This window comes from Vanellus vanellus (assembly GCF_965231255.1).
Source record: "Vanellus vanellus genome assembly, chromosome: Z".
Taxonomy (NCBI): Eukaryota; Metazoa; Chordata; class Aves; order Charadriiformes; family Charadriidae; genus Vanellus; species Vanellus vanellus.
In genome coordinates this window covers 40,074,376-40,101,476 of record NC_138908.1, presented here as the reverse complement: position 1 = coordinate 40,101,476, position 27,101 = coordinate 40,074,376, and the positions used below count along the sequence as shown (strand labels likewise).

The following is a 27,101-nucleotide window of genomic DNA, read 5'->3' as shown; positions in this document are numbered from 1 at the left end:
ACAGATCTTCTTAGACACACTCAGAAAAAAATGTAAGTCAAATCCCAGTATCTGAGAAAGGGAGAACATTTTTCTCTCAGGTATCCTAGTTCTGAAAAATCTTTGTAATTACTATAAATTAAACCCATTTTTAATATTATAAATAGAATTATACTTCATCAGCAAGCAAGTTTTTCTGCCACTGCACTAAAAAGCATCCCTCCTTAATGAATGCTTATTAAGGAAAGCAAGGGCAGTTTCCACGTGACTTGAGCTCCAGCTTGCTCCCTTTGTTTACCAGTTGTCGTGGTTTGGCCTCAGCCAGCAACAAAGAACCGCGCAGCCGCTCGCTCAACTCCCACAGCCGTGGGAAAAATCAGCAGAAAAAGGCAAAACTCGTGGGTTGAAATAGTGCAATTTAACAGAACAACCGAAGGGAAGAAGAAAGAAAAACAAGAACACCGATAAAGGAGTATAAAGACGCGATTACAGTACCGCCGCTCCCCGACTGGACGCGTATGAACGCAGCCCGCCCCCGAGTGGCGACTGCCCCCCCCGCCCCGGCTACCGGCTCTTATAGCTGGGCATGGGTCACGTGGTATAGAATACCTGCCTCCCCTGCCGGCTCCTTGGGGGAATTAACCCCATCCTTGCTGGAACCAGGACACCAGTGAGCACCATCTGAAAACTTATTGAGCACAGAAAGACATCTAGTGACTAAACAGTTTCCTGAAGTAAACATTTCATTAACCTTTCTAAAGTGAACAGTTTCTCCCAAGAGAGAAAGCATGTTTCAGATAAAAGATAAAAGAATAGCAAAGCAGGGTACATCATCAAAAGAGCTTTCATATTAAAGACTAGCTGGCAGATATCAATAGTGCGAAAACCTAAGAGATATAGAAGTAGGTAATTACATAGCAAAAACTCCACCTTTTTGCTGGCATCCCAATCATAGCAAAACTCCACTAGGCAAACAGCTGGCTGGAAGTCACTTTTTATGTTTAGATAAAAGCATGCTACATCTAAGCTACAGTTGTGCTGTTCACATATCCATTCACTCCAAAGGCAGCAATTTTCTCAAAGCAGGGAATTCTTCATGTGTAGAGGAGCCCTTTAGTAGCTGACTTCAGCCACTCTGGCCCAGATTTCCCACCCCATTTACTGGGTGCACCAGAAACGAAAGTGGTCAGCTCTCTGTGCTGAACCTATTCCACACTTAAACTGTTTTCAAAATATCCCCCTTCACTACATCTGCCTCCTAAATGCCTCTGTTTAAATGATTTACAGTCACATTTCTTCTTTTCCTGGTAATGGTTTTCTCTCCACCAGGGCCTCGTTTTTCTCCTGCATATTTCTGAAGGGACCAAACGAAGCATTGACTAGAGAAAGAAAAGTGAACACTGAGAATTGAGTGTACACAAGCCTGTTTGCTAAGTGAACAAATGGGAATCAACCTGTTTCCAGAAATCTTGCAGATATAAGAATCTTAAAATACTTAATGTAAAACATTTTCGGTCATGGGCATGATTTCTTTTCCAGAATCTCTTTAGAATTAAAAGCAGGGGTTTAGCCCACCTTTTTGTTCCCTACACCAGCCTTTTCCAGGATAAAATGTATGACTTTAAAGTACAAAATACTGCAAGCAATTTTTTAAACTCATTTGTCTCAGTGTTTCATTCTCTTACATTTTTCTTCATATTAAGAAGTAATAGACTCTGACCACTGAGTTTCATACAAGTGTGAGTCTCCACCTACTTGCAAGTAAAAGACCTGGTAGCAATAAAAGAATACAGTGAATAATGGCAGTTGGCGTATCTGATGCATGAGGATAGAAATGTAGTCAGCTTGCGCTGCCGTTGGTACCCATCCTTGTTGCCCTGAACTTTGGAGTAGCTCCTATTTTTTGTTAACATCTTGATTAGATGTTGAAGAAGATGTGAAATTATACCATAGGAAACAAACAATAGTGGATAGGCAGGAAGGGATACAGTTTTAAGACATCTGAAGGTGAAGGAAAGGTACTTGAAATAAGTGTAATGAAGGACACTCACACTGAAGTTTCAAAGAGTTGCTAGAATAGTCCAGGCATGTGAAATTATTATACAAGCTTCATTTTTAACATACTGGATAGTTTGAGGTAAGTAAAAGACATTTAAAATCAAAGTTAAAACTAAACACACAGAACTGGAGAAACAAAAGAAATCCTATAAGCAAAGGTTATTACTTCAGAAACTATTTCTGTCCACTGTCCTTCCTATATTCCTGCTAATCTACACTGGAGCCTTAGCAGTGAAATATTCAGAAGTGCCCAGCCCCACTGAAATCCAATTTCTTTTTCTATTTTTAAAATTAAAGGTCTTGAGTCAAACCATGATATATTATGCAATGAATCTGCAACAGGAAGAGCTGTATAACATTGCCAGCTAGTGGTCACTTGACTTCAGAGCACAATAACTCAATTCTAGTACAGTTTTAATATTTTTGAAATGTAATAAAACCTTTTATAGCTGTAGTTTAAGAAGATGACAAACAAATTGCAAACGTATTTCGGTAGCTTAGCTGTCAGAACCTAAAAATCTGCATGAAGGTAACATTTAGTTCATGAGTATGTTAGTCCTGTACTTATGTTTAGTTTTCCAATTCAAGAGCACATGAATATTTTTAAGACTGTAACAACACTGATTACCACAGTGCAGGAAACTGTATTGTAGCTTAATTAATGTTGTTTAATTTTACTGTCTGTGCCATCTCTGATCTATATATTCTGACACCTGGATAATAATGTGATTTTTTTATTATGATTGTTGCTGATACATAATATTTATCAATTAAAAGTGAATTCTCACAGAGGCACAGATGTCATCAAAACAAACGTTAAATGGATACTAAACAGGTAAGGAAAATGCAGGAGCGCACATCTATAATAAGGCATGCATTTATAATAATTACACTTACAATATAAATGATGCATCTTTCTGAATTCTCTCTGCAATCTTAGGTCTAGCTTCAAACAGGCTGTTTTGTGAACCAGGTGCAAAGGAGATTGAACACCAAAGAAAGCAAAATATGTGGTAAGAGCGAGTAAAGGAATGGAAAGAATGGATCCTAAGGTAAATGTCATGTCCTGCAAAAACATATATGCTTAATTCTGTTTCTATAGATTGCTTTACTGGCTATACTACCTTTGTAAAAATTAAGTTAGCGAGCATTTGCATGTCAGGATGTAAAGGTCGTAGAGCAGAATATACATTTTGGAAGCAGACATTTCCTACAGATTAATATAAGAAAAATGGAATCTGTAGAAAATTGTATAAGAAATTACAGCTAATACAAAATTTTAAAGGCAAGCCTCTGATGCTATAAATAGTTATCAAGAAACAGTTCCTTTTAAGGTATTATTGGGATTAATACTGTCTCAGTACACCAAAGGGCTTATCTATGCCACCGTTTCTAACAGTTTTAAACTTGCTCTGATCACGACCAGATCAACCAGGATTGGGAGCTAGCATCACATTGCAACAAATTTGTGTTAATTCATCTCGCCTTGCAGCCAGATTTATTGTGTGGGCTTCATTTCTGAGCCAGCTGTGGTTATGGGTCCTGGCTGGCCCAAGTGGGAGCACACCAAGCTCACATTGGCAGGGTGCACCAGCAGGATCAACCCAGTTCTGCCTGTAAAGGACCAGGCAAACACATCCTAAGAAACAATCTGTTTAAGGTCCTTCCAGCCTCAGGACATCATTCTGCAAAGATTTATATGCCCATTTAATTTTATTCTGACCAGCAGGACTACTCAGCATGGATAAAGACATGCATAGCAGGCATCTTTGCAAATGATTCTGATAGCTGGGATAAGTACAAGGTGTGAATTGAGATACTGAGTCTGAGGGCCAAGTCCACAGTGGTCTGGAAAATTGTGCTGCCATTAAAATTCATATGAGGAGTATTCCTGGAGGAACAGATCCATCATAAAGGCACAGAGCTACTACTGAGGATAGAATATCTGTCCTAAACTCAGAATCCTTTAAAATTATCCACTACCAGTGGTGGAAGCCCTAATTTAGGAGGTGTCTTTAAAAAAGGATGGAAGACAGACTTCACCTTTTACCCTGTGATAGCAATTAGAGCAGGTAAAGGAAATTTGTTCCCTTAAGGCTGCATCTGCACTAGTGGCTTGGTTCCAAGAAGTTTTGAAGCACTTCCCCTGACTGTCTGTACTTCAAAGTCTCTTTTCTCAGAGTGGTTTTCCTGTACACTGAACAGATTCCTTGGGCTTTGTATGAGGCCTCTCTGTCACAAGATGGTCCAGTCAGCCCTTAAACCTTTTGCCTCTAGCTAACTCCAAACCACATGTGATGGAGACTTTTGTCCCAGGGGATCAAGCTAGGTGTAATTCAGAGCAAATCCCCTAATCCACCACTATAAACAGAAATAGAAGTCCAGGTCCAACCTCCAACTATTGATCCTTTTCTGCTGTGCCAAATTATCTCTTCATGTAGATATAACAAAAGATATTGAGCAACCAACACAAAGCCAAGGTCCTGTCACATTGTTAGTCACCGCTAACAGAATGTAGATCTTCAAACACACACAAACATTGTTTATTAGCAGATTATTTAATTAGCCTCAGCAATGCCAGGTACTGTGAAGCGTATCTGTAAGCCCCAAAGGCACAAACGCACTGTCTGTCAAGCATTGAAGTTAATAATTCTAGACGGGTCATTGCCATTTCAGCAAGTGCCCAGGAATGACTTAGTTTTTTGCTAATCGTCACACTGCTCCATGGAGCTCATGTCATTCAAGTTCTGAGATTCTCCTTAAATATTTGCAAAAGTATCCAGCTGTTGGGAAATGCCTGTTTTGAAGTTACATTTTCAGGCACCTGTATCAGTGCCCCACATACATTCTCCTCCAGACCAAGGATTCTCTGTAGCTCCACATTCCCTCTTGGGACAGACGCAGCAGCCTCAATCCTGCTGTGATTTAGATGTATGCCTCACGTTTTCTTCCTCCTCTTTCAATTACAGGAAGTTTATGGGTTTTTTTCCTTGCTAAAAGACGTTGGCAACGCTTTTCTAACTAACTTTGTAGTTAACTTGTTCTGCCACAAGCAGGTTGTGGAGAAGTGCTTTCAGATTGATAGTCACACTGTTCTAGATCCAGTGCTGTCCACAACTCTACAAAGACAAGCACATTGTCACCTCTTGGATCACACTGGTCAATTTTCACAGTGCTTTATATAATCCCTCTACAGCCTTCACTCTCTACAGCATAAAATTTTTTGAATGCCAAAGACTCATTGATCTCGGCTTTGGGTTTTCATTCTGTCCCACATAATCCAATACCTGGTCAGGGATTTGTTTTCCTCCTTCCAACAATAAGTGCCAGCGTGTGTTTTCCTTCTTTTTGTATAGTCAGAGCTTTTCTTGACATAGGTTTCACTTCTGCACAGAGAGCAGCATTCCTAGATCTCTCTGTAATGTAGTTGCACTGTTAGCACATCTGCCTGAGATAATGGAAAGACACTAAAGCCAAACCATTTCAGAACTAGCATTGCCACCAAAGAAATTATCCTCTGACAGCCTTCCTGCACAGTGGCACCACTTGCTTTTGCGGACACAGAGCAAAGCACTCTCCAGCCACCACCCACTCCACTAAAATGCTGTCAGTCACAGCAGGGCTTTTAACTCACTGCTATATTTGTGGGGAGTTATTGTAGCAAAATTCAATGCAAGATGCTACAGAAGAGGAAGGTGATTTCATTTAACAAAATTATCTCAGATACGCTGTGTACACCGTCGCATACTAACAAGAGCCAAGGCACGCAACTAAGCAGTCTGGCTAGGATTGCTTGGGCATGGCATGGAGGACAAGCAACACTGTCTACCCAGCTCTTACACATCTTGATTTATTTTTGGTTGACCATGACACACTGACTGGGGGATGTGCTTTTTATAATCCTTCAGCGTGGACACTGCATAGGTTCTTTCACCTCTGTAACTCGTGTCACTCCTTGTAAACCTCAGGCAAAATGCCTAAGATTCGTGGTTCTTTTGTTTTCCTGTACGTGTATCTTACAGCCCCAGACCTCTCACCTTGACATCATTAACATTTCAAGTTTTTTCTTCTTGCTATCAAGTCATGTGAATGAAACTATATGTACAGCGTTCTGTAGCAATTAACACACAACTGTACCCTTGTTCAGCGGTTTCTAAGGTTTTAACACACTTTTCCTTCACACTTCAGTCATATCAGTCTTAATATTTTTGGTGCAAATGTTTATACATTATTTTAGATTAATTCTCTTAGCTTTTTTCCATTTGTTTTTCAGTAATTTAGTCATATAAACCCACAGAGGTGCAGCTCCTCCTGTGTCTGACTCCTTTCAATCACAAGTTCATTTAACACGAAAGCTGACTCTTGCGAAAGGTATCCTGCTGTTTCCAACGTTTAATTATAAAACAGGAATGTATTCTACTTTCCGTCATCTGATCTGGCAAATACATTGCTACTGCACAGAGGGTGACCATTTTGAAAGATTTTACTTTTTCTTTTTCAGTTTAGTAAAATCCAGACTAATCTGTACGCACACAGACAAAAGACAAATACTGAAGCTTACTGAAACTTGCGAGATGTGAACAATAGAGGCTATACTGCATTGTATTCAAGTAGGTGAGGATTTTCAGTCCATCCACAGAATGCGTTAATGGAACTGATCTCAGACTTCACGACTGACACTTTCAAAGAGATCAGCACAACAAGGACTCTTTGCTCCTTCAGTCTGTCCTCTACTGGAGGGTGTCTTATGTAGCATTAGAAACATTTGCATCCAGTTGATAAAGCTCTTTGTGGTCCTTTGAGTTGAAGGGTGATGTCAGATATAATTTTTTTAGACAGTTCAATAGGTTTTTGCTGTAACGGAAACATTGTATTTTCTGAAAGAACTGACAGGAAGGTCTTAGACTAAAATTCCAAAAGTATGTGCAATGTTTTACCTGAGCATTTGAAGGGCAGTGCCTTAAGGCGCATTCTAACTCAAACAACGTGCTGGGTTTTGTGGATGGATGTACTACTTCCTCAGCTAAGATTTTCTACTATGACTAATTCTACTAAGGAATAAAGTGGTACAATCTTTTTACAAAGACACCTACACCATAAAGTTCTCCTGAGACCATGATGCGAAGGCTACACTGTGACAACAAAAGTTAAGGTTTCCTGATATTTTTACTACTAACACTAGGCTTTCTAGACACCTGCAACTAGGCACTTCCAGTCCTTGCTGTCAACGGGATTAATCATCTGAACCTTGGCCAGTAAAGAAACGGTGCAGTGAAGGCTTAAGTGACCAGCACATACAATGCTCTAAATAGCACCGCTGTGTGACCCTTTCCTTGGACTTTCAGATCTTTTTTATGCAGGACAAAAAGGACAGAAGAACGGATTAAACTTACGTTCCTCTCACAGCAAGCATCTGAACATTCTGATTCAAGCATGGTCATTTGCTGCTAGACACCATCATGTACCTTGTTATTAGAAATTTCCTCAAAAGTCGCACGGTCAGAAATAGGGTACAAATTGTCATCTCGGGGAAAAAAATACTGGAGCATGAACAAATAAACAAAAGACATTTTTAAAGCACTGGAGCTAAGGAGGTGTCTCTTACTGGAATTAGGTGCAAAATGGACACCTGAGACTGCAGCAGTTGGACTCTCCCAGGTTTAAAGAACAACGTACCTGAAGCTGTAAGTTCTCCTCTGAGGAGATGAATGAATACTGAAAAAGCTTGTGGTGTCCGGGGTACCACAGGAAAATGGGTCTGTGAGATGGGGTTGAATTCTCTTTGAAGACCAAGTTTTTCAGTTTTCAGAGATCAAGTTTGGTGTGCAGGTTTTCCTATCGGCTTTTGAGTCATAGGATTAATTTTTTAAAATATAACCTTGGCGAAAGTTGATCAATGGGATGTCAAAATACTACATTTCAAAGCCAGGTCTTACTACAAGTAAGGCACTTCTTAACTAAATGATTTTAACAAAAACTTCTTGCAAGCAGTACTAATCTTTATTGTCTTTACTGCAAGCAGTACTAATCTTTATTTATTATAAAACGTGCTCACTCTGTGAGATTTTTACTGGGTTTGAAAAGTCAGTTGGTTATGAAAATCAAGCCACTTTCTTTCCTTCTCTCTTCTGTAACCCCATGCTACCTCAGATGCACTTCTATTATGCTTACCCTACACCTTAGGTGGGTCAGCATTTCTGGTAATTTTGTTAGACACAGAACAGCACAAGTTGGAAATCTCAGGTTGAGTTTAGAGTCTTTGTTATTAAGGAAAATAAATATCCTATTTAAAAATAAAATGTAAAAAATTTACCTCGAAAGGCACACATGAAATCTTTCCTGTTCCATTTTATATTCCCTTTTCCAAATATAACTGCATTCAACACTGAATAAAAGCAAATAAATTCAAAGATATTTGCCCTGGGCTCCTTCCACAAACTTAGAGATAAGCTTTTACCTTTGTGTATTTCCTAATAAAATAAAAGTCCAAGACCTTAACCAGCTGCTTGAGGCACCTGTGCAGAACTTTTTAATATTATTGGTACATGGTAGCTTGATGTTTTTCCCCCCCTAGAGATGGGAGAAATAGGGCAAATGGGTTGGGTTTACTACCTTCAGTTATTGCCTACAGTCATGAGTTGTTTTTCCTTTTGACAGATGCTGTAATGTCAAGGTGGCACCAGCCCACTCTTGGTGAGGCTCTACCCCAGGAAATGGTTTTGCTCATAATATGCTGCCTGACAGTCTGACCTTTATCACATTTTTCTTTCCTTTTACCTTCAGAAAGGGCATCTGTGGTGCTGCTGATGTATTTCATATACAGATAAATAATTTCAGAATTATTCTGAAACACTAAAAATTGAACTCTTCTCTTGATCTTGCAACATCTTCTGTTTTCATGTGATTTATATTAAAAATAAAAAAATCTGGATTTACTTTGGATTACTTGGTTCCATAACATCGGAAGTTTTCAGTGCTCCATATTTTCCAAGGTATTTGCTCTAACATGCCTTCACGTTCAAAAAATTAAAGCTAACTCATTGGCACGGAAAGCTTGCTTCTTGAGGAAAAATGGAAACCCATTACCCAAGCACATTAAATCCTTAACCACTCAGCTAAGATCGCAAATTAGCAGCTCTGCAAATAGCTTTTCCCTAAGGACTACACAGAGGCCTGCAGCCTCAAGGTTGAAATGTGTGCCTGACAAGGATCTGCAGAATGCAATCAGCTTTAGGTGGCATAGTCTAGTGAATATTTACATTCCTCACTCTCTTTCCAGTTTTATTTCTCTCTCAGCATTAACAAAACCATAAAATGTACACTTAACGTACACCTCTTTAAATATTGTATTCGAGGCATTCTACTTGCACTTCAGGGCATGTTTAAAACTTGCTGGGATCAGTAGTTGCATTGAATTAAAACTCCCAATGCATTTAAGCACGAGCACAAAGCGTACAGGCTAGGGGGCTAGCTGGGCAAGCCCACAGAAGGTTGATGTTGCAGCTACTTATAAGCCAGTTACGGATGCATCCAATAATTACAAAATACGTTTCAGTTATCACGCTGGCACAAAGAAGACAGATAGAAAAAACTGCTTTGAAGTTTTAAGCAGCATGGAAGGATGCTTAGACCCGTGTTTCAATTTTTCTTCAGCGCTTAACACTTCAGTCTGTTACTAGAAGATTTTGTCTTGGGTTTTTTTTCCTTCACTATTTTTCACAGGAGTGTTTGAATCACTGCTCTAAGAAAAGGCATCAAGTTGCCAAAAGTAGTATCTGCATACTGTAGAGCAGACGCCTCCATATATGATTAAGTATCTCTAACAGAAGAGAACACATTGTTTTCAGAAAAGACTTCAGTATTTTGCTGCAAAGCATAAAAATATGGTTAAAAATACTCTTTATCAAAATGGGGAGTAGGAGAAGGGAAAGAAAAATAGTTGCCTGTAAGACAAAATCTGCCTGTAAGACAGATTTTCTGGAGAAAATAATACAACCACAGCGAAGTTTTCAAAACATCAACACTTTCCACGTGTAGAAAAGTCATTTGACATGGCTTGATGCTGCTTGCTGTTGTTCACTGTTGTTTTTGTTGCATCATGACTGAATAAAGTCCTTCTGAGCACATTTTTGCCATCATTCAGATGGAGCACAGCTAGCAGCACAGTTTGGTTTACAGTCTGTTTCTTACACAATTATATTGATAAATCAGCACTAAGGGATATATAAGGCAGCAATTAAGGGACACTTCAGATACAAGCAACTTTCTGAAATCCATAAGCTTAAATTCTCATTCAGACATGCAATCAGACGTGACCATTGTTTCCTGCCAACAAAACCAAGGGTTATAAAATATATTCTGACTTGAATATTGTTGGCACCTCATCCAGCCGATTGCATTTACATTACCCAGCTCTACACTTCTCAGGGATTCAGCAACTGATCTAGCAATTACTTTCAAATTAAAGATGGAATTTAAGACTCTTGCTTTAAGGTACTGATGCTGTATATGCAATAGGTAAATAATAAAGGCACCTTTATACCAATACAAAATAGATGGGCTGCAAGGGCAGGGGAGTAGCAATGCTAAGCCTGGGAGTGTATCTTGAACCTTGCCCAACAGCTTCCATCCCTTTTTGCAAAGGATGTTCTTTTAGAGAACAGAGCAAGACTGTTCTCCTTTTGAGGCAATGAGAGAAGACAAAAAGTACCTTCTTTTCTGCAACACTTATTCAAGAGAAATTGTCTAGAAAATAAAAAACTGGTTTACTATAGTTCTTTAAATACCTGGGACTCAAGCCTTTACCTCTACTCTCACATCAATCTCCTCACCATCAAGCTCCTGCAACACAACAAATGAGACAGCATGCAAATAAACAGACTAGAAATTGTGTTTGTTTTCCCCTATCACATAAAAATAGGGTGTTTTGCTTGTCTTCTCATCCTGGTTCCCAAACATTTTCACATTGACTAGGAAATGTCTGAGCTTAGCCAATTAAGCTTGGAAGATCCTGTAAGTGAAGGCTTTTGGACCACATCAATAGGGAAGCCTGAGCAGGAGATTTTATTTTAAACAAAATTCTTTTCTTGTTAAAAGACATTCTGATGCCAGTATATATAACAGATTGGTTAACACACTTGTTTAAACAATCTATATCATAGAGCAAGGTTTTATTATGATCTTCCAGCATGTTATAATCAAAGTACAGCAGCATCATATTTTTGTGACAAAAGCACGTACACAGCAGCACAGTCTTTGCACAAAGGAAGAGGAAAAGGAAACTAGTATCCCAAGCATAGTTTTCCAGGTCTTTCATCTCCCTCTCCTCCTCCTGTCCTCTATTTTTTGGGGGCCAAGACTATGTTTGATTTCTCCTGAAAAAAAGAAGAAAGATACGTTTAATCAGAACAACTGGAACCTTTTTTCTCTGGATCAGGGAAGCATAGCTCAACACAAATGAAGACCAGCAGTTGCCCTAAAGAAGCATGCCCACTACCTCCCTGAGGAAGTGAGGCACTGTCTTACTGTTACTGCACGTTCTTACACTACAATAAAACATAGACTAGTGGTCTCCCAACCAGGGGCTGAACATCCCAGGGATGTCCAAGGCAATCCACTGGGGTACAGGAAGAAAATATTAGAACTTCTGCTTACTTTTTATCTAAAAAAGTTAGAAAGAAATTAAGCTAATTACTAATATTAAATATGTCTTGACACTGGCACCTTCATTTGGTCCATATGTCAGATGGTCACACGCCATGTAGACAGTACACGAGGTATCCTTGGGGAAGAGCAGGTGCTTCATAACACAGAGGGGGGTTGACAATGGCACCCTCGCTCATTTGTTTGCTTTCAGCATATTGCGACATATTGCAGTTTACATGTGCCCAGTTAAGCGGCTCTATGGATTATATTACCTAGTTGTAACTAAACTAGCCCTCACAAAATGACCAAGTGGCTTAGAAAGATTCCTGAAAAAACCCCTGCAGATTGAAGGTAATACTAATAGCACGAGCAGAACCAAACAAAGTTTTAGAGCTGGCACTTCCGCTCCTAGTACGAGCCCTTTGTCAACCACATTGCATGGTAATATCAATGACAATCTAATCAGATTTGAAAAAGTTGGCCAAAAAAAAGTCAAAATTATCAAGATGACTATTTGAAATATGAATTTACATCCACTATCGCTAATAATGAACCTCAGTTTAAGCATATATTGTGCCTTTATGTGTTAGCTAATAATAGTATGAATCCACGATTATCAGCACGGCCTTTTAAAAATAATCATCCAGGACATGAAGACAAACCTTTGCAAGTTTTTTTCAGCTATGTTTAAAGTCAAGTGATAACTCAGTCCAGTACTTTACAAAATTCTATATAAAACATTGCTGAAGATTTGAAGAAACAAGTATTAGAACAAGTTATGGGGTGTGGGAGGTTTCCTATACAATTGCATTAAAGTACAGATGATCCTATCGTGGCTCAGCTTATGTCTCAGCAAATTTAGGTATTCGCTAGATTTTTAAATTATTAAATACATGAAGAACAACTTTTTTGTGAATCACTAAAGGAAAGAAGTACTGGAGAAGATATATTCTCAATAGTAAACAGCTTCTTAAATAAAAATGATGTTTTATAGAAAAACTGCACAAGTGTAACGACTGATGGGACTGGCTACTTTGACTAGAATAAAAAAAGAATCCCAGGGTAAGGTTACAGCAATAATGAAATTCATTCACTGGACCACTCATGAGTAAGCTCATACAGCAAAGAAGTTGGAGCCACAAGTGCACAAAGTGCTACAAGATGTGATCAATGTGATTAATTTTATTAAACCAAGACCTTTCAATACTAGAATCTTTACAGTACTTTGGAAAGAGATGGGGAGTGACCATGGAAGTCTTTTGTACCACAGAGATTCACTGGGTTCATGGCAAAGTGCTTAAAAAAAGATGAGTACACGTTTTTCTTTCACAGAAAGACAAGCAAGTGTTCCAAATCTCCTGACCTTTTCTGTGATGAAAAGGGCCTGTCAGTACTATGCTACCTAGGCCAATATTGTAGAAAAATAAAACAACATTTATTCTGGCTCTTCAAGGTAAAGATGACATTTTAACAATGAGTGAGAAAATAACTGCTTTTTTAAAGAAACTCATTGTATGGAGAGAGCATTTTGAAAACAAAGTTTGGAAATTATTCCATCATCACGTGATTTTTTTTTCTACACTCAAACTCAGAAACAATTTTCTAACCTGTTCATAAAGATCTTCCAAATGAAGAGTTTTAGTGGGTTTTCAATGAATATGTTAAAAAAAAAAAAAAAAAACCACAAAAATCTGAGACCTTCCAGTTAGCTTACAAGAACAACTGACTAATCTCAGGGGAGATGGAAACTTACTATCTGAATTTTAACTAACACCTTTGCATAACTGGTGGCTGGGATTGAAAAAATGAGCCTCGCTATTTAGTAAGCACTTCTTCCATTTGGATCTATGTATCTTTTTCAGCAATGACAGCCATTAAAACCAAGTGTCAAAATAAATTGAACTTAGAACCAGACTGTCAAATCGCTGTACTGCAGTATTAAACCAGGATTTTCAAAAATAATGAAGCATATTCCACAGCATCCCTTAGAGTTATTAATTTTCTAGTGAGAACAAAAAAGTTTTCTGTACCAGTAATAAAAATATTTTTAAACTGTTTACTTAATCTGTATCTCACCTTTTTTCATTTATTTTTTTCATGCACTTTATTAGTACAGCAGTACATATATAGAATTTGTAAGTATAGAGTATAGCTGCATGCGTCAAGTATTTTTTGGCATCTAGCTCTGGGTTCCCCAGCACAAGAAAGACACAGACCTGGTAAAGAGGGTCCAGAGGAGGGCCACAAAAATGATCAGAGGGATGGAACACCTCTCCTACGAAAAAAGGCTGAGAGAGCTGGCGTTGTTCAGCCCCGAGAACACACTGAAGAGACCCCTTCAATATATAAAGGGGGCTTATAAGAACAACAGAGACAGACGTTTTACCAGGGCCTGTACTGACAGGACAAGGAGCAACAGTTTTAAACTGAAAAGGGTAAGTTTAGATTGGACACAGAGAGGCAGTAGATGCCCCATCCCTGGAAGCGGTCAAGGTCAGGTTGGACAGGTCTCTGAGCAACTTGATCTAGTGAAAGATGTCCCCGCCTCATGATCTTTAAAGATCCCTTTTAACACCAACTGTTCTGTGATTTTAAGATTCTACCATAAAAATTCAAATTTGATCCACTGCTGGAATACTATTAGCAGTAATAAATTTGACATCTGCTACTTTTAATACTAACACACTGTATGATCTCTTATGTTCTGTATCAAGTTTAAGACTTTCTACACTGGGATCATGTAAAACCTACTTGACTGTAGTCTGGCCTGCAGCAAAAACAAAATATCCAGCATAAAAGCCCAGGTTTGAATTCCAAGTAATTAGAAGCACAAAAACAAACAAACAAACAAAAAAAAAACCAAAAAAACCACCACACACAACACCTAAACCGCATCAGAAAAAGCATCTTAATTCTGTAGTACTGTTCAGATCAGCAGTCAGTTGTTTTTTTTTTTTTAAACTGACTCCTGTCCACTCTCTCCACTTCTCTACACCAGTGGACACCATGCCAGACACCTGCCATGGACTTCCGAGCAAAGCAATGCTTGTCACCATGCTTGATGACACAGACACAACACAGCAGTACAATATAAATTCAGGTACTGTAATCCAGCACTAGGATTAAACCACTTTTGTTCTGAAGCAGGAAAAGCACAATAGTGAACTTGGAAGAACACACACTTACACATGAAACCTAGAAAGCTTAAGATGTAGATTTATTATGCATTAGGAAGCTTATTAACTTGAAAACCATACTGCATAGTACAAAAGGTTTGTTATCTCTGCTCAATGTGGAACAAGTTTCAAAATATATATTTTTAAAATTTGTTCAGTCAATACACAATCCTTTTAAAAAACTGTATATCTGTCAGTACCCTCATTACATTTATAAATACATGATTTACACAGAACCCCATCTGGAAAAATTAAAACTCCTTACAAATATCTACATATATTGCATACATATAAAACATTCATAGGAGTACGTCATTAAAGTTGGGTTTAATGGTCCATTTATACTGCAGCAAAATACATATAAATCTGTATTTTTCATAAAATGTCTCTAAAAAGTAGCACATTTGTAGCCATTCATAACTCCTTTAAAGCATCTTTTAGAAAGGAAATTTGATATGAATATATGACATTCAGCAGGTAAGACAATGATATGAAGGCTAAATATGATTAATAACTGAACACTAAGTAGCAGTTAAGGCAGGGGTGAAAAGAATTAATAGGAAAGATTATTTCATATGGCAGATAAAGTGACAAAATGCAATAAATATACATATTTATTGATGTAAACTAATCTGGCACCCACTGTTTTTCCTGCTCACAAGTCAGGAGTGTCCATATTTCTGATGCTGCACATTTTATAACTAAAATTCTATTTTTTATCAGCGAAACATTAATGTGACCAGTGTTCTCAGGTGCCATCTGGATTTGCTTTAACTGCTCAGAACTGACTGTTCTGGAATGTGGGTTTAAGATTTCAATGTGACCTTCATTTATGGGTAACGACTGTCATGTGTGATCATTCACCCTCAGAAGTCATCTCAGTTTCATCAGTGCTTTCTGGCAACTACTGGACTTCTTGTTACTAAATATTATTTGAGAACATGTCTCCAGAAAATTTAGTTACTTTTATTGAAAACCACTATTTCAGATACCAGAACTATATAGATCACTCCCTCCTACATCATGAGGACAACATGTGGCATGCATGCAGACAAAAGGCATAAGAAACGCAGAACAATCTTTAACAGTGGTGGCAGAAACTGTTCTGCCTCAAACCTGATTATTTTGCACACAACTTTGGGAATTGAACATTCAAACTTTTCAAAAAAATTCCATTATGTCTGCATATTCGGGTTTCTACCCAATACCAGGATTTGACCTAGCATTTGCAGAACCACACCTAGTTGTAACCTGCCATGCTGAACAAACCCTCCTGCTAGTATGGTATCAACCTCAAGTATCATACAGCATGCGACCTTCCCTTGCACATAGCTGCCTTCCTTTCAGAGGCCAGATACTCCATACAACCCACCAAGCTCCCAGAGCTACAATTCAGTGCATGAATTTGTTCCATAGTCTCCTCAAAAGTTAGCCTTCATACACTGCTATCTTGCAGCAATGGTTCAATGTCCTCTTCGCTACTTCGGTCTAGGTTGTTACTCAGAGTACTGCTGATGCTGTTGCTGTGTTTTCTGGTACTGCTGGCTTTGCTGTGCTCAGGAATAAATAAGGCGACTAGAAAAGCCAGAAGAACAATGCATGCTCCAACCAGGAAGGGTGGACCAGGAATGACTGCTCTCTGCAGGGAAACAAGCATATCAAAGAATTAATGAAATTTTAGATTTGACTTCTGCATTAAGAACTATACCATTAAGGCAGGAGATCACATATATTTACAGTGACTATAAATTTTACGCAAACAAGTTCACGTGTGCACTGCAACATAAGTTTTCTGAACTGAACACCGATCTAAGAAACAGAAATACGCACAAAACTATGAATTGACAATAGGATTACCTAGCAGATGAAACAGACATTGACCAATGCTTCTTCATATTTTTTTTTTCTTTAGGCAACATGCCTGTTAAATCAGCAAGACTCCTCTGAAGATTAATAAGATAAGGTTTCAATATCCAGAAGTACAAATGCTCAATAAATCTTTAACCCAACTTCACTTTTTCCACTTGCTTCCATGGCTGACAAACTTTAGAATCAAGTTCACCGAATAAACAAACATCCCAAAAAACTAATACAAGAGTGAGGAAAGTAACAGCAGACTATGCCGTACATACTGCTCTCGCTGCAGAGACAGGTTGCTGGCATGTATGATAACTTGGTATTTGGAGTTATCCTCTTTTGCTTCTAAGCAGTATTTTAAATTTTAAAATAAACAATTTATCCATATTTCATAACCACAATTAAAAACAAGCACCAGAAATGTTATAACACTAATTTTAAACCAGTTAAGTTTGATGACAATACTTTGCAAAAGACAGTGTAGCAATCCACTGATTTACTTTTTTTTTTTTTTTACCTTAAACAACTTTTCTGTATTTTTGTGAACTAAAACTAAATAAAAATCAGAGGATGAAACTTGTCAATCCAGTGTACTTTTTTCTACCAAATGAAATGCAGGAAGTTATTCTAATATGAAGTAGGAAAGTAGCTGAAATTAAGCATGCAGTAACAGGCTATTTTCCTTGCTTCAACTCTTGCTACAAGCAGAGGCCTAATTTTTCAGCTGACAGTCTCTATATTTAAAATATATAATCATATTAACAGAATTTATATTAACAATATTACTTAAGTCTTCAAGTGGTGCTAAGCCCACAAGTACTTAAAGAATGTAATAAACTTCCACATATTAATATCCTCATTTGCAGCATAACAGCTGATTTATCTGAGCAGCTTTTGAATATTCCACTATTGCAGTTCCACTGAAGGGAATAAGAAGATTTGAAAAGCAGTCTCTGCTCATTGCATTGCCAATTGTTATTACTCTCCAAACACAGCCTATGACCGCACTGTTTGCTGTAAGGTCTCCCTGTGGATAATTATAATGATACAACCTCACTCTCCTCTTTAGGCTCTCCCGTTTCGAAAACAGTTATTTAGGAATTAATACCAATCTGCTTAACTTCTACTATTTATGTTCTGCAGAGCAGATCCACAATCTTTCTTGAATAAGTGCATCAGATGTGATTCTCTTTCATCAAAGAAAACAAGTGTGACCTGTGGTAACATTGCAGCTCTCCCACTCCCACAAGAAAAAAAAAAAGTTATATTCAGTAAAATCCTATTCCTCTAGTCCTCTAGAGTAATAGAAATAAATACTTAAAAGCAAGTCAAAAAAAAGAAAAAAAAAATAAGCTCCAGCAGTTTAAAACACCAGAAATGACCACTAGGATGTCTTCTCCTCCATTTACAAACAACTGAAATTTGCATCCAGACTTTCCTGTCACCATTGTTTTAATATGAAAGTTAACAAAACCATTATATCTAACAATTCGTTTTAGCACTCTGTCCATCAGTGAACACAGAAGACTATGTCTGAAAGGTAAAATACTAACTTAGAACAATAATCAGCTTTCACCAGTTAAGTGAAACTTAATTTATTTTTTTTAATGGGATAGGATAGCTTTCTCTCAAAGTAAAACATGCCAAAAGTTACACAAATTTATCCTTCACATAATAGTTTTGACAATACCTATATAAATAACCTATTTCTGGTAACAACTTAAAAATCTATTTCCTGTAGTTGCAGTAACACCCAGTATTACAGTAGTGGAAACAAAGGAGGAAGAACTGTTTTTAATTCATCTCAGCAGCACACTGGGTTTGATCAAGGTTCAGCACAGTAACAGTGCATTCTCAATTGTCTTCCTATAGACTCATTGCTTTTGACAAGGGTAGAACAAAGTGTCAAAAAAAAAATTGACAACACCTGTCACAGACTAAAGCACATTATATCAGTTAACTGCAATTCTACAGACATCCAGTAACTCTTTAAAACAGGGTACTTTACCATGTAAACTTGTTAATGAAACACTTCTTAGTTAACATTTATTAGTATTTAATAAAAGAAAGAAAACATTTTTCAAACGACATGTTATCTGTAAAGCAACTCCTTGTTATCAGTTTAAAACAATGAACAAAATCAAGAGACAGGTAGCTTGTATTTGGGCCTTGCAAATCCAAGGTATTACTACTACTGTTGTAAGATAGGCCTGTACGCATGTGCTAATTTCCTTGTCTAATCTTGACGCATTCCTTGGTTTCACTTTCACACATTTTACTTAGATCTATTTTTAAAGCTATATAATATTCAAATTGTGTAGTTCTTTCCCACTGTCATATTATACTTGAACATCTTGAACATACAAATTAGCGGGGAAAAAAATTGTACTGTTAGGTTCCTGAATGATAGTTTTACTTGTTAGGTGCTTGGTAACTATTAACAGGGAGAGATGTAATTACAGACATTTAACAAAGCTTATGAATACATACATAATTGAACATAAGAGTTGTCCCACTGAAATTGCAATAAAAAGCAATCTTAGTTATGTAAATACTTCCTGACTGCTGTACTGCTAACAAAAAAATGTCTTCTTATTTATTAAGTAGGTTTTCAAGAAAACAAGGACATCTGAAACAACAGTCTAATTTACACTTACAACTTAGAAAAATCATTATTTTATAAGGAAGCTCATATATTAGGCTTCAGTGCAGGAATTCCTTCTACAACAAGCTTTAGAAAATTCCACAACAGAAGTTTTGACTCATTTATAACTTACTGGAACAGTCAGTTGCACCACTGTAATACATCTGGGCTACTTTAACAAAAGAAACACATGGCTATTCTTAAAGCAACAGAACATACTGACATTACTTGTAACAGAAATGTGCATATAAAGTAAAAGAGTCAACACACTCCCAGCCTCCAAGAAAAGCTTACATGACTTGATCCTTTCCAAAACAGAGTTCATGAGCAAAATTTTAACTAGTGGAAGCATGACAAAGCTCTTAAAAACCTGAAATTACTATAATAAAGGTTTTCCCCTATTTTACTAGTTTCTTTTTTGTACAACAAAAGCAAGTGTCTTTGCCCCTTTACTCTAAAACTCTACTCAGTTTGCTTGAGCAAATTATGGAGCACCTCAGCGTAGGTACAGCAGTGAGCAGTATGTTCAAGCACTGGTTACAGTTAATACCTGGAAAGATGCATGGACTGGGGGATGAACAACAAACAGTTATTTCCACAGTAACAGCCACCAGTTATTTACATATTCAGCTAATCTGTTCTTAATCAGCTTAATGACTAGCTAAGAGATCCTTATCTCTCTGAAAAGTCCATTCTTAGTATTTTGAAAAAGCAATGAAATTGTAGCGGAAAAGGTCAGAGTAATCAAGCTAAAAAGCAAAAATAGTCCATAAGATTCTGAGCTCTGATGAGCATGTATTTGGTATTTTGGAAGCCAAATAGGAGAGAACAAAGCAGATGAAAATTCAGACCTGAAACAAAGATGGAAGGGATACAAGAAAAGACTGAAGGGAGTTCCAAAGAAATGTTGTACAGGGTTGACTTCTCCCCCTCCCCAAGTTTCATACAGGTAAAGAAAGGTGATGAATGGCATTGTTACTGCTGTTGAAAAAAATATGTACTTCAATTGTATGCTGAATTACTGTATATGTGAATAATTAACCTATTGCCGTGTTCAAAGATAAACTTGTTATAACTGGGTCACAAAAACGATCTTCCCATTGTCAAAATTCCATCTTTCACTGTAATTCAGGATTACAGCTGTGTTTTGAGTAGATTTACATCAAAAGGAGTTAACTGGTTCCATTAGAATATTGAAACTAAAGCTGCTAATACTGTAAGTCTAAGTATTTCCTATCAAACCTAAATTACGAGCTTAGTTCAATAAGTTAATAGTTCAATAAAGCTAAGTGAGAATTAAGTAGTTCAAGAATTAGACATCAAGATTATAAATCAACCAAAAATGACATATTTTTATGCTTATGAGTTTTGGACTGCAACCTTCACACCAAATTTTAAAACTTACCTCATCACTGGGATCTTGCATTGCTTTTTTTCCAGAAGCCTGATCAGGTGGCAATTCATTGAGCTCCACATTAAAGAGAAAGAAAATAAAGCCATACAGTGCTGGTCCCAGACCATTGCACAGACCTCTTATTCCAGTTATTATTCCTTGGACAACGCCTAATGAAGGGAAGAAAAAAAAAAAAATGAGTAGGATCTTTTTTAATCAAGAATTAAACACTCAGAGCCAACAGCTCTGAGTGTATTCTAATGGCTGTTCCAAAATGGCACATTTCAATTATTTCTCCATACTAAGATCTTAAGAAATAGATTGAAGACTGCTTTGCTGAATTAAAATAATCCTCTGCAGGACCATAGTTCTGTCGCTGTACTTGCATGCTACTGAAAGCAATATAAGTTTTGAATATGAGGGGCTAAATTTATGGACAAGTCTAATTTTCTGTGTTAGAGTTCTTCCACCCTCACCCAAGCTTACAATGAAGAAAGCAGTGATTAAGTGTGGTACCTGCTCAATTTATTTTCAGCTGAAATTTAGAGTAATATATAGTGTGTGTTAAAGGTTGTTATTGGCAAAATATGCATAAACTGTAACATTTATTCCTTGCACCTGTCTAAAACCACAATTTATTTAAGTACCAAGTAACTTATTCAGGACAGTAAAATCAGCAGTACTGCATTAAATTCATAACACTAGATTGGTTGCAGTTTTACATTAGATTATTGTCCCACACGATCACTGTCCCACACAATATCCTGGTCTCTAAATTGAACAGACATGGATTCGACAAATGGACCACTCGGTGGATAAAGAACTGGCTGGACGGTCACACTCAAAGAGTTGCGGTCAACGGCTCGATGTCCAAGTGCCTATGGCAGGGGGGTTGGAACTCGATGATCTTCAAGGTCCTTTCCAACCTAAACCATTCTATGATTCTATTTTAGAAGCTTAATTAATCAAAGTTTATGCGTATATTTCTGTTTCGACTTCATTAAGTTATGGTGACAACAATGCAAAAAGTTTTTCCAAGATCTTACAGATTACGATTCTACAGAACACTATTTTTACAATGTTAGTAGTCTGTGCATCCCCTTCCTTCTTAAGGCAGTAACTTGTAAAATGAAAGGAAAGAAAAAATGCCAAATAGAAAGTTCAAGGTATTTCTTCATATGTTGACATGTAAGCTTAAAATCTTTGTGCCACTAGGTGGCAAAACTTCACTCTAGAACTTATTGTATGCCTGAGCTATTAACAGTAGTTTCCTCTATGTAAAATGAAAGATCAATGACCTGTCAACGTAACTGAACTATTCATTTCATGACTTAAATAGAAAACAAGTCTTTTAAAACTCTTTTAAACATCTCTATTATAAACAAAAACAGGGGAGAGCAGAATGATTAAAAAAAGCTATATAAACCACTGTCTTTTACACTTTTCAAATTCAATTGAAATCTGCCTCGTAGAACTTTTCTACCTCCCATTATCTAACTTCAAGTTGTACAATGTCAAAGCAAGATGGATACATATGAATAAGTACAGGGTTAAATTCAGTTACCACGTGCCAGTGCTATACTTTGTGATGACTCCTTCCATCACAATTTTAAATGAAGTTATTGCTGACTGTTCATTCCCCTTCGCATCAATGCCAACTAATTTTTCTGTCTTCTCAGATCAGCTATTTATATAAGCTGCCTTTTCTATTCCTTGAAAATCTGAAGTATTATAGCAAATAGGCAAACTTTTCAACATAGAATACAGCTTCTTGTATAGCCTTATGTGAATCTGGTAAGACATGATTTTAGTTTCCATTAAAAAGATCATATTGTTACATCCTCACTATTTACTTAAACAGTATTACTTTAAAAAAAAAAAGAGGAAGGAAAAAACATGAAAGTTACCACATCTGGTTTTGTTGCTTTTGTAGTACTTTTACAGGAACTAAAAGTAGTTGGTCAGACAGAAACTACACATTTTGCAATGCAAATTTGATAAATTTGTGTACCTCCTTCCTTTCTACATAGACTGGCAGGCTTACACAGCTACTACCAAAAAAACTCATTACTCATCAACATATTTGAAAAGTACACCTAGATAAGCATTCTTCTTTCTAGACAGAAGAGTCATCCAAGAAAGCAGTCCGATGCTGAAACAGAAATTCATTCAATACTCACCTTGTTGATCTGACTCTGCATTTCGTGAAACCAGAGCACTGATTGCTGGGAACGTAATGCTTGACATTGCTGCTACAGCTCCTGCTGCCCACATCATCCTGTGTTAAATGCATAATTCAAATTAAAAACGAGACTGCCCATATAATTACTCCCCACCCCCCAAAAAGGGACAGAAAGGTACACTCAGTAAAGTCTTAATGCCCTTCTGAAAGTACTCATTAAAATACCGAAAGACTGGAAATTATCTGGTCAGGGCCTTCTTCCTGCTCCCCTTGGAACAGAAGCGCATTCGATTCTTCACTAGCTATTGCAGCAGAAAAGAAGGGAGTGGGAGTGAAGTGATGCACAGGCTTTCCCTCTCCAAAGGCTGCACAAAGGAACATTTCACAGGGTGGCCCAGTGAGGCTGTACTCTAACTTTTATAACTCACTGGGAAGTGCTCTGATAAAGAACAAGCATTCATCACTGTCGGTAGGGCAAACATTGTAAAGAAAAAGCTGTTCCAGCTTATGGTTCTAAGTCACTTTACTCACAGTTTTTCCAACAAAAGAAGCTCTAGATAATTTCCAAGACCAAATATAGTTCCAGTAAGAAAATTACATTAGAAAAAAAAAAGGAAAAAGTAGAGGTCCAGTAACTGATCAGAATGGTTCTAGTGGAATTACTGGAGAGAACATACTACTTACTAGCTTGTGAGTTTAAGAAAAAGTTTTAACCACATTTGTTGACATAAAACTCAGTGGACCAAAATGGTGCAAAGACTTCTTTTTCAAAAGGGCTGTTAGTCTGCAACTTACACTATAAACCTGGAAAATGCTATCATTCCTACATGAGCAAAATACAGACTAAACTTTGGTAGTGTAATGCAAATAAGAATGCTTAATTCACTGAATATTTAAATACTCATGATGACAAAACTAAATGGTAGAACTTCTTGGAAAAACATTTTCAGTTCCTTAATAGATATATATCTATGAAAATGCATGCTTACCAAGACTGAGATCCAAAACCATACCAAGCCAACTGAAGGATTTGAAAGCCAAGGCCAAGGAGAACTGTATTTTTGTTACCTATCGACCTCATCAAGATACTGAGAAACACAGTCTGCAAGAGAAATTGGTTCATCCACAAGTTATTTTAAAAAGCCAGATTACTAAAGGGGTTTCTCCTTCTACACAAAATAATTCAGAAGACTTTTCAACTGCTGAGGAACTTCACACTACTCATGCTCTTAATACAGGGGAAGTCAGTCCAAAATGCAGACTAGTCATATCAACATTTGATGTACAGACATTCTTAACTACTAAAGAGTTTCTATTTCAGGACATTGACAAACACATCTATTGCCTTTTCTACGGACATTATATCTCAGTGTCTGTTTCTATTGTAAACAGGCTTTTGTTTCCACCTCTACTATTGTGTTTCATTACAGACTAAAGCATTCCACAATAAATGGTGGTAACAAGTTAAGACAGTACAGGCTGGATATGGGTTGAATTGACCAGTATCTACAAATAATAGAGAAAAAAAAAAAAAAAAAGACTGCTAGCGCAGAAAAAAGTAATCTCTAAATCTCTAAGTTAGATGAACTGCTATCCGAATTTACAATTAAAACCAACAAGTAAATCCTGCTGCTTTTCCAACATCACTGCATGCATTGAAATTTAGCCAAGGCCAATTCCTAGGCATCTTTAACTACAATTTCTGGTGACTCTTTACACCACTCGTATGACCTTTTTATTTGCACATGGAAACTAATCCTAAAGGAAGACTACTGTTTTTCATCCGTTAGAAGTGCTATTGCTAAGGAGTAAGCAGGACCCAATTCAGATACAACAGCAATACACTCATGGCAACAAACAGACTGTTCCTAGTAAGGCAACATCCACATAGACAACTTCATTCAATTAACAGTGCATACGTTTTTCTTTAACATGAGAAACTCAGTGATGCAGCAGTAAAAAGCCAGAGAAAAGGAACCAGAAGGACTGCAGAGCAAAGCACACTTCCTCTCTCATGCACATCTTCCTAATAGTAGTTTTCTTGTTTCTCATTCTTAGACAAAACTAGTTTGAAAGCTAAATAGCAAAAAATACAGCAATTCTATCTGCATGTGATCAGTTCTTTCTGGAGATACCCAACATGCCAACACAAATTAGTATTTATGAAGCAAAGCTTATTTCAATAAAGCTGCACTCGTCAAAGAGTTCAAAAATCAATGCAGTTTCCTCATTTTAACAAAGAATGTTATGAACTAGAAGGGCAGATATTTTAGAGATTTTTAGCAAAAATACTGGTCTGAAGAAAATATGACTGGCAAATGGGAGTGCATAGAAAAGCATCAGAACAAACCACGGAGCAAGGATTAAAATAATGGTTTGTATTGACAAGGAAGGACACCACTGACACCAGTAAAACCGGTAAACACTGATGAATGTGTTGCTTCACAGTGAGACCTCCCATCTGCTAAGGATGGGAACAAGGTTACAGCACATTGTATGTGCCATTCACCTTCCTGTTATCAAAACAGGAAGAACTGTACCCATAAAGATACCAAAGATCACATCATAAAAACTGTTTGATTTCTAGAAGGCATAAAGGACCTGTCCAAAAACACAGCTCCCTGTTGCCAATTAAGAGATATGAAAACAATATGCCAAGGCCTCACAGTTCCTCAGCCTCCATGCTGAGCCTAAGTAACCCTGGACAGACCATGTCAATTCTTTCATTGTTTGTATGCAACTTTGATAGCACAAGACAATACAGCAGGGACAAGTAACATGATTTTTGCTTAAAAGAACACATTTCCCTTTGAGAAGGCCTTGCATTAAGTAACCAATTTCCTACATGATTTTTATTTATTTAAAGCCAGAGTTCCAGTAAATTTACTGATCTAAGCTTAGCAATTTTTGTTTCATTCTCTGATGCCTGGGTCCAGTATTTCTAAGGAAAGCAGATTTAAAGCAAGACATTTATGGAGACTGTATATGCACATTTAGTGAACGCATGGTGTTCTGGCACTTTAGAGTAAGAAGTTTATAGACAAGCTTAATAGTCAGAAGAGCAATCCTCAGCATTCAGTTTGAACTGTTTAATGGAACAGTGAAAAGAATAAAGCTTACCTGAGCTACTATAGACAGAATGCCTACCGCAGCTATAAATGCCGCAATGCTAGCAGATCCAAAACCTATAATCTGAAGAGAAACAGAAAATACATAAAACAAATGCCAAACACAATCCAGGACAGTCACTAGCAAAGAGATACCTTATTCAAAGAAAACACCGATCCCTGCTTATAATCTAAATCCGTACAGGAAGAGTCCACTTTTGAGAGTAATCCTTAACTCGACTGCTTGCCAAGAAATCCACGTAAGAAAAAAAAAAACTGCCTTAAGAAAAAGGAGACTGAGGAAGTCACGTATCTGGAAACTGAAGTTCTCTATCCCCTCCCACAAACACAATAGCTCTTCAACAGGCAAGATCCCACCTCGAGAGATATAAACTGCTGTACTGAATGGGAAAAAAGGTCTGCTTAACATTATGAACACATGCTTAAGCTATGGCAGAGTTTACACATCAGGAGTCAAGTGTCATTCAGTTATTGGCTTACAAAGTACTCTGCCTTTACTTTTTAAAGCTGTATTTGCCAGAAACCACTTCTCTGAGCAAAGTCTTAAAAAAAAAAAAAGAGGTCTTAGGGAATAGTTATTTAATCATCCTTTTTAAGATGTGAAGACACCAACATTTACCTGTCGCAAGTACAGAAAAAAGCTAGAATACTGGCCAGCCTCAGGCAGATAGGAGAGAAACACTGTAATGCAGATCGGGAGAACCGTAGAATCTTTTCTAACCTTCTTCAGAGACTGTAAAACACAGAAACAAAACAAGTATTGGAACATTTATATAAAGTATAGTGAAAGCATAAAGAAAGCTTAAGGTATATTCACATTTTTAAAATCCATTTTTACCCACACATACGAGTCAAAAGAATTACATATGGAAACAGTTAAGCTGAAGTTTAAGTTAGAAACAACCCTCTGTTATCTAAGGTTTGTAGTATCCAATTCTTTTGTTTCTGTTCAATTCTTGAAGCTACTGTTCAGTGTCAAATTATGAGTATTCACAGGAAACAGAATCATATAATATCTAGGAAAATGCGTAATATCTTT

The 27,101-nt window shown here is 37.3% G+C and overlaps 1 protein-coding gene across 1 annotated transcript in view; it reads right to left on the bottom strand.

The window, feature by feature from the left end:
• Positions 1-11,225: 11,225 nt before the first annotated feature.
• Positions 11,226-27,101, bottom strand: part of MFSD14B (major facilitator superfamily domain containing 14B) — a 36,604-nt gene continuing 20,728 nt past the window's right edge. Inside the window, exons 7-13 of the mRNA XM_082497470.1 lie at positions 26,682-26,795; positions 26,055-26,126; positions 23,924-24,036; positions 22,933-23,030; positions 20,765-20,922; positions 16,300-16,497; positions 11,226-11,411 (exon numbers count right to left, since the gene is read on the bottom strand). Coding sequence (XP_082353596.1) covers positions 11,376-11,411; positions 16,300-16,497; positions 20,765-20,922; positions 22,933-23,030; positions 23,924-24,036; positions 26,055-26,126; positions 26,682-26,795 — 789 coding nt within the window. The 3' untranslated portion in view covers positions 11,226-11,375. The remainder of the gene's footprint in view (positions 11,412-16,299; positions 16,498-20,764; positions 20,923-22,932; positions 23,031-23,923; positions 24,037-26,054; positions 26,127-26,681; positions 26,796-27,101) is intronic.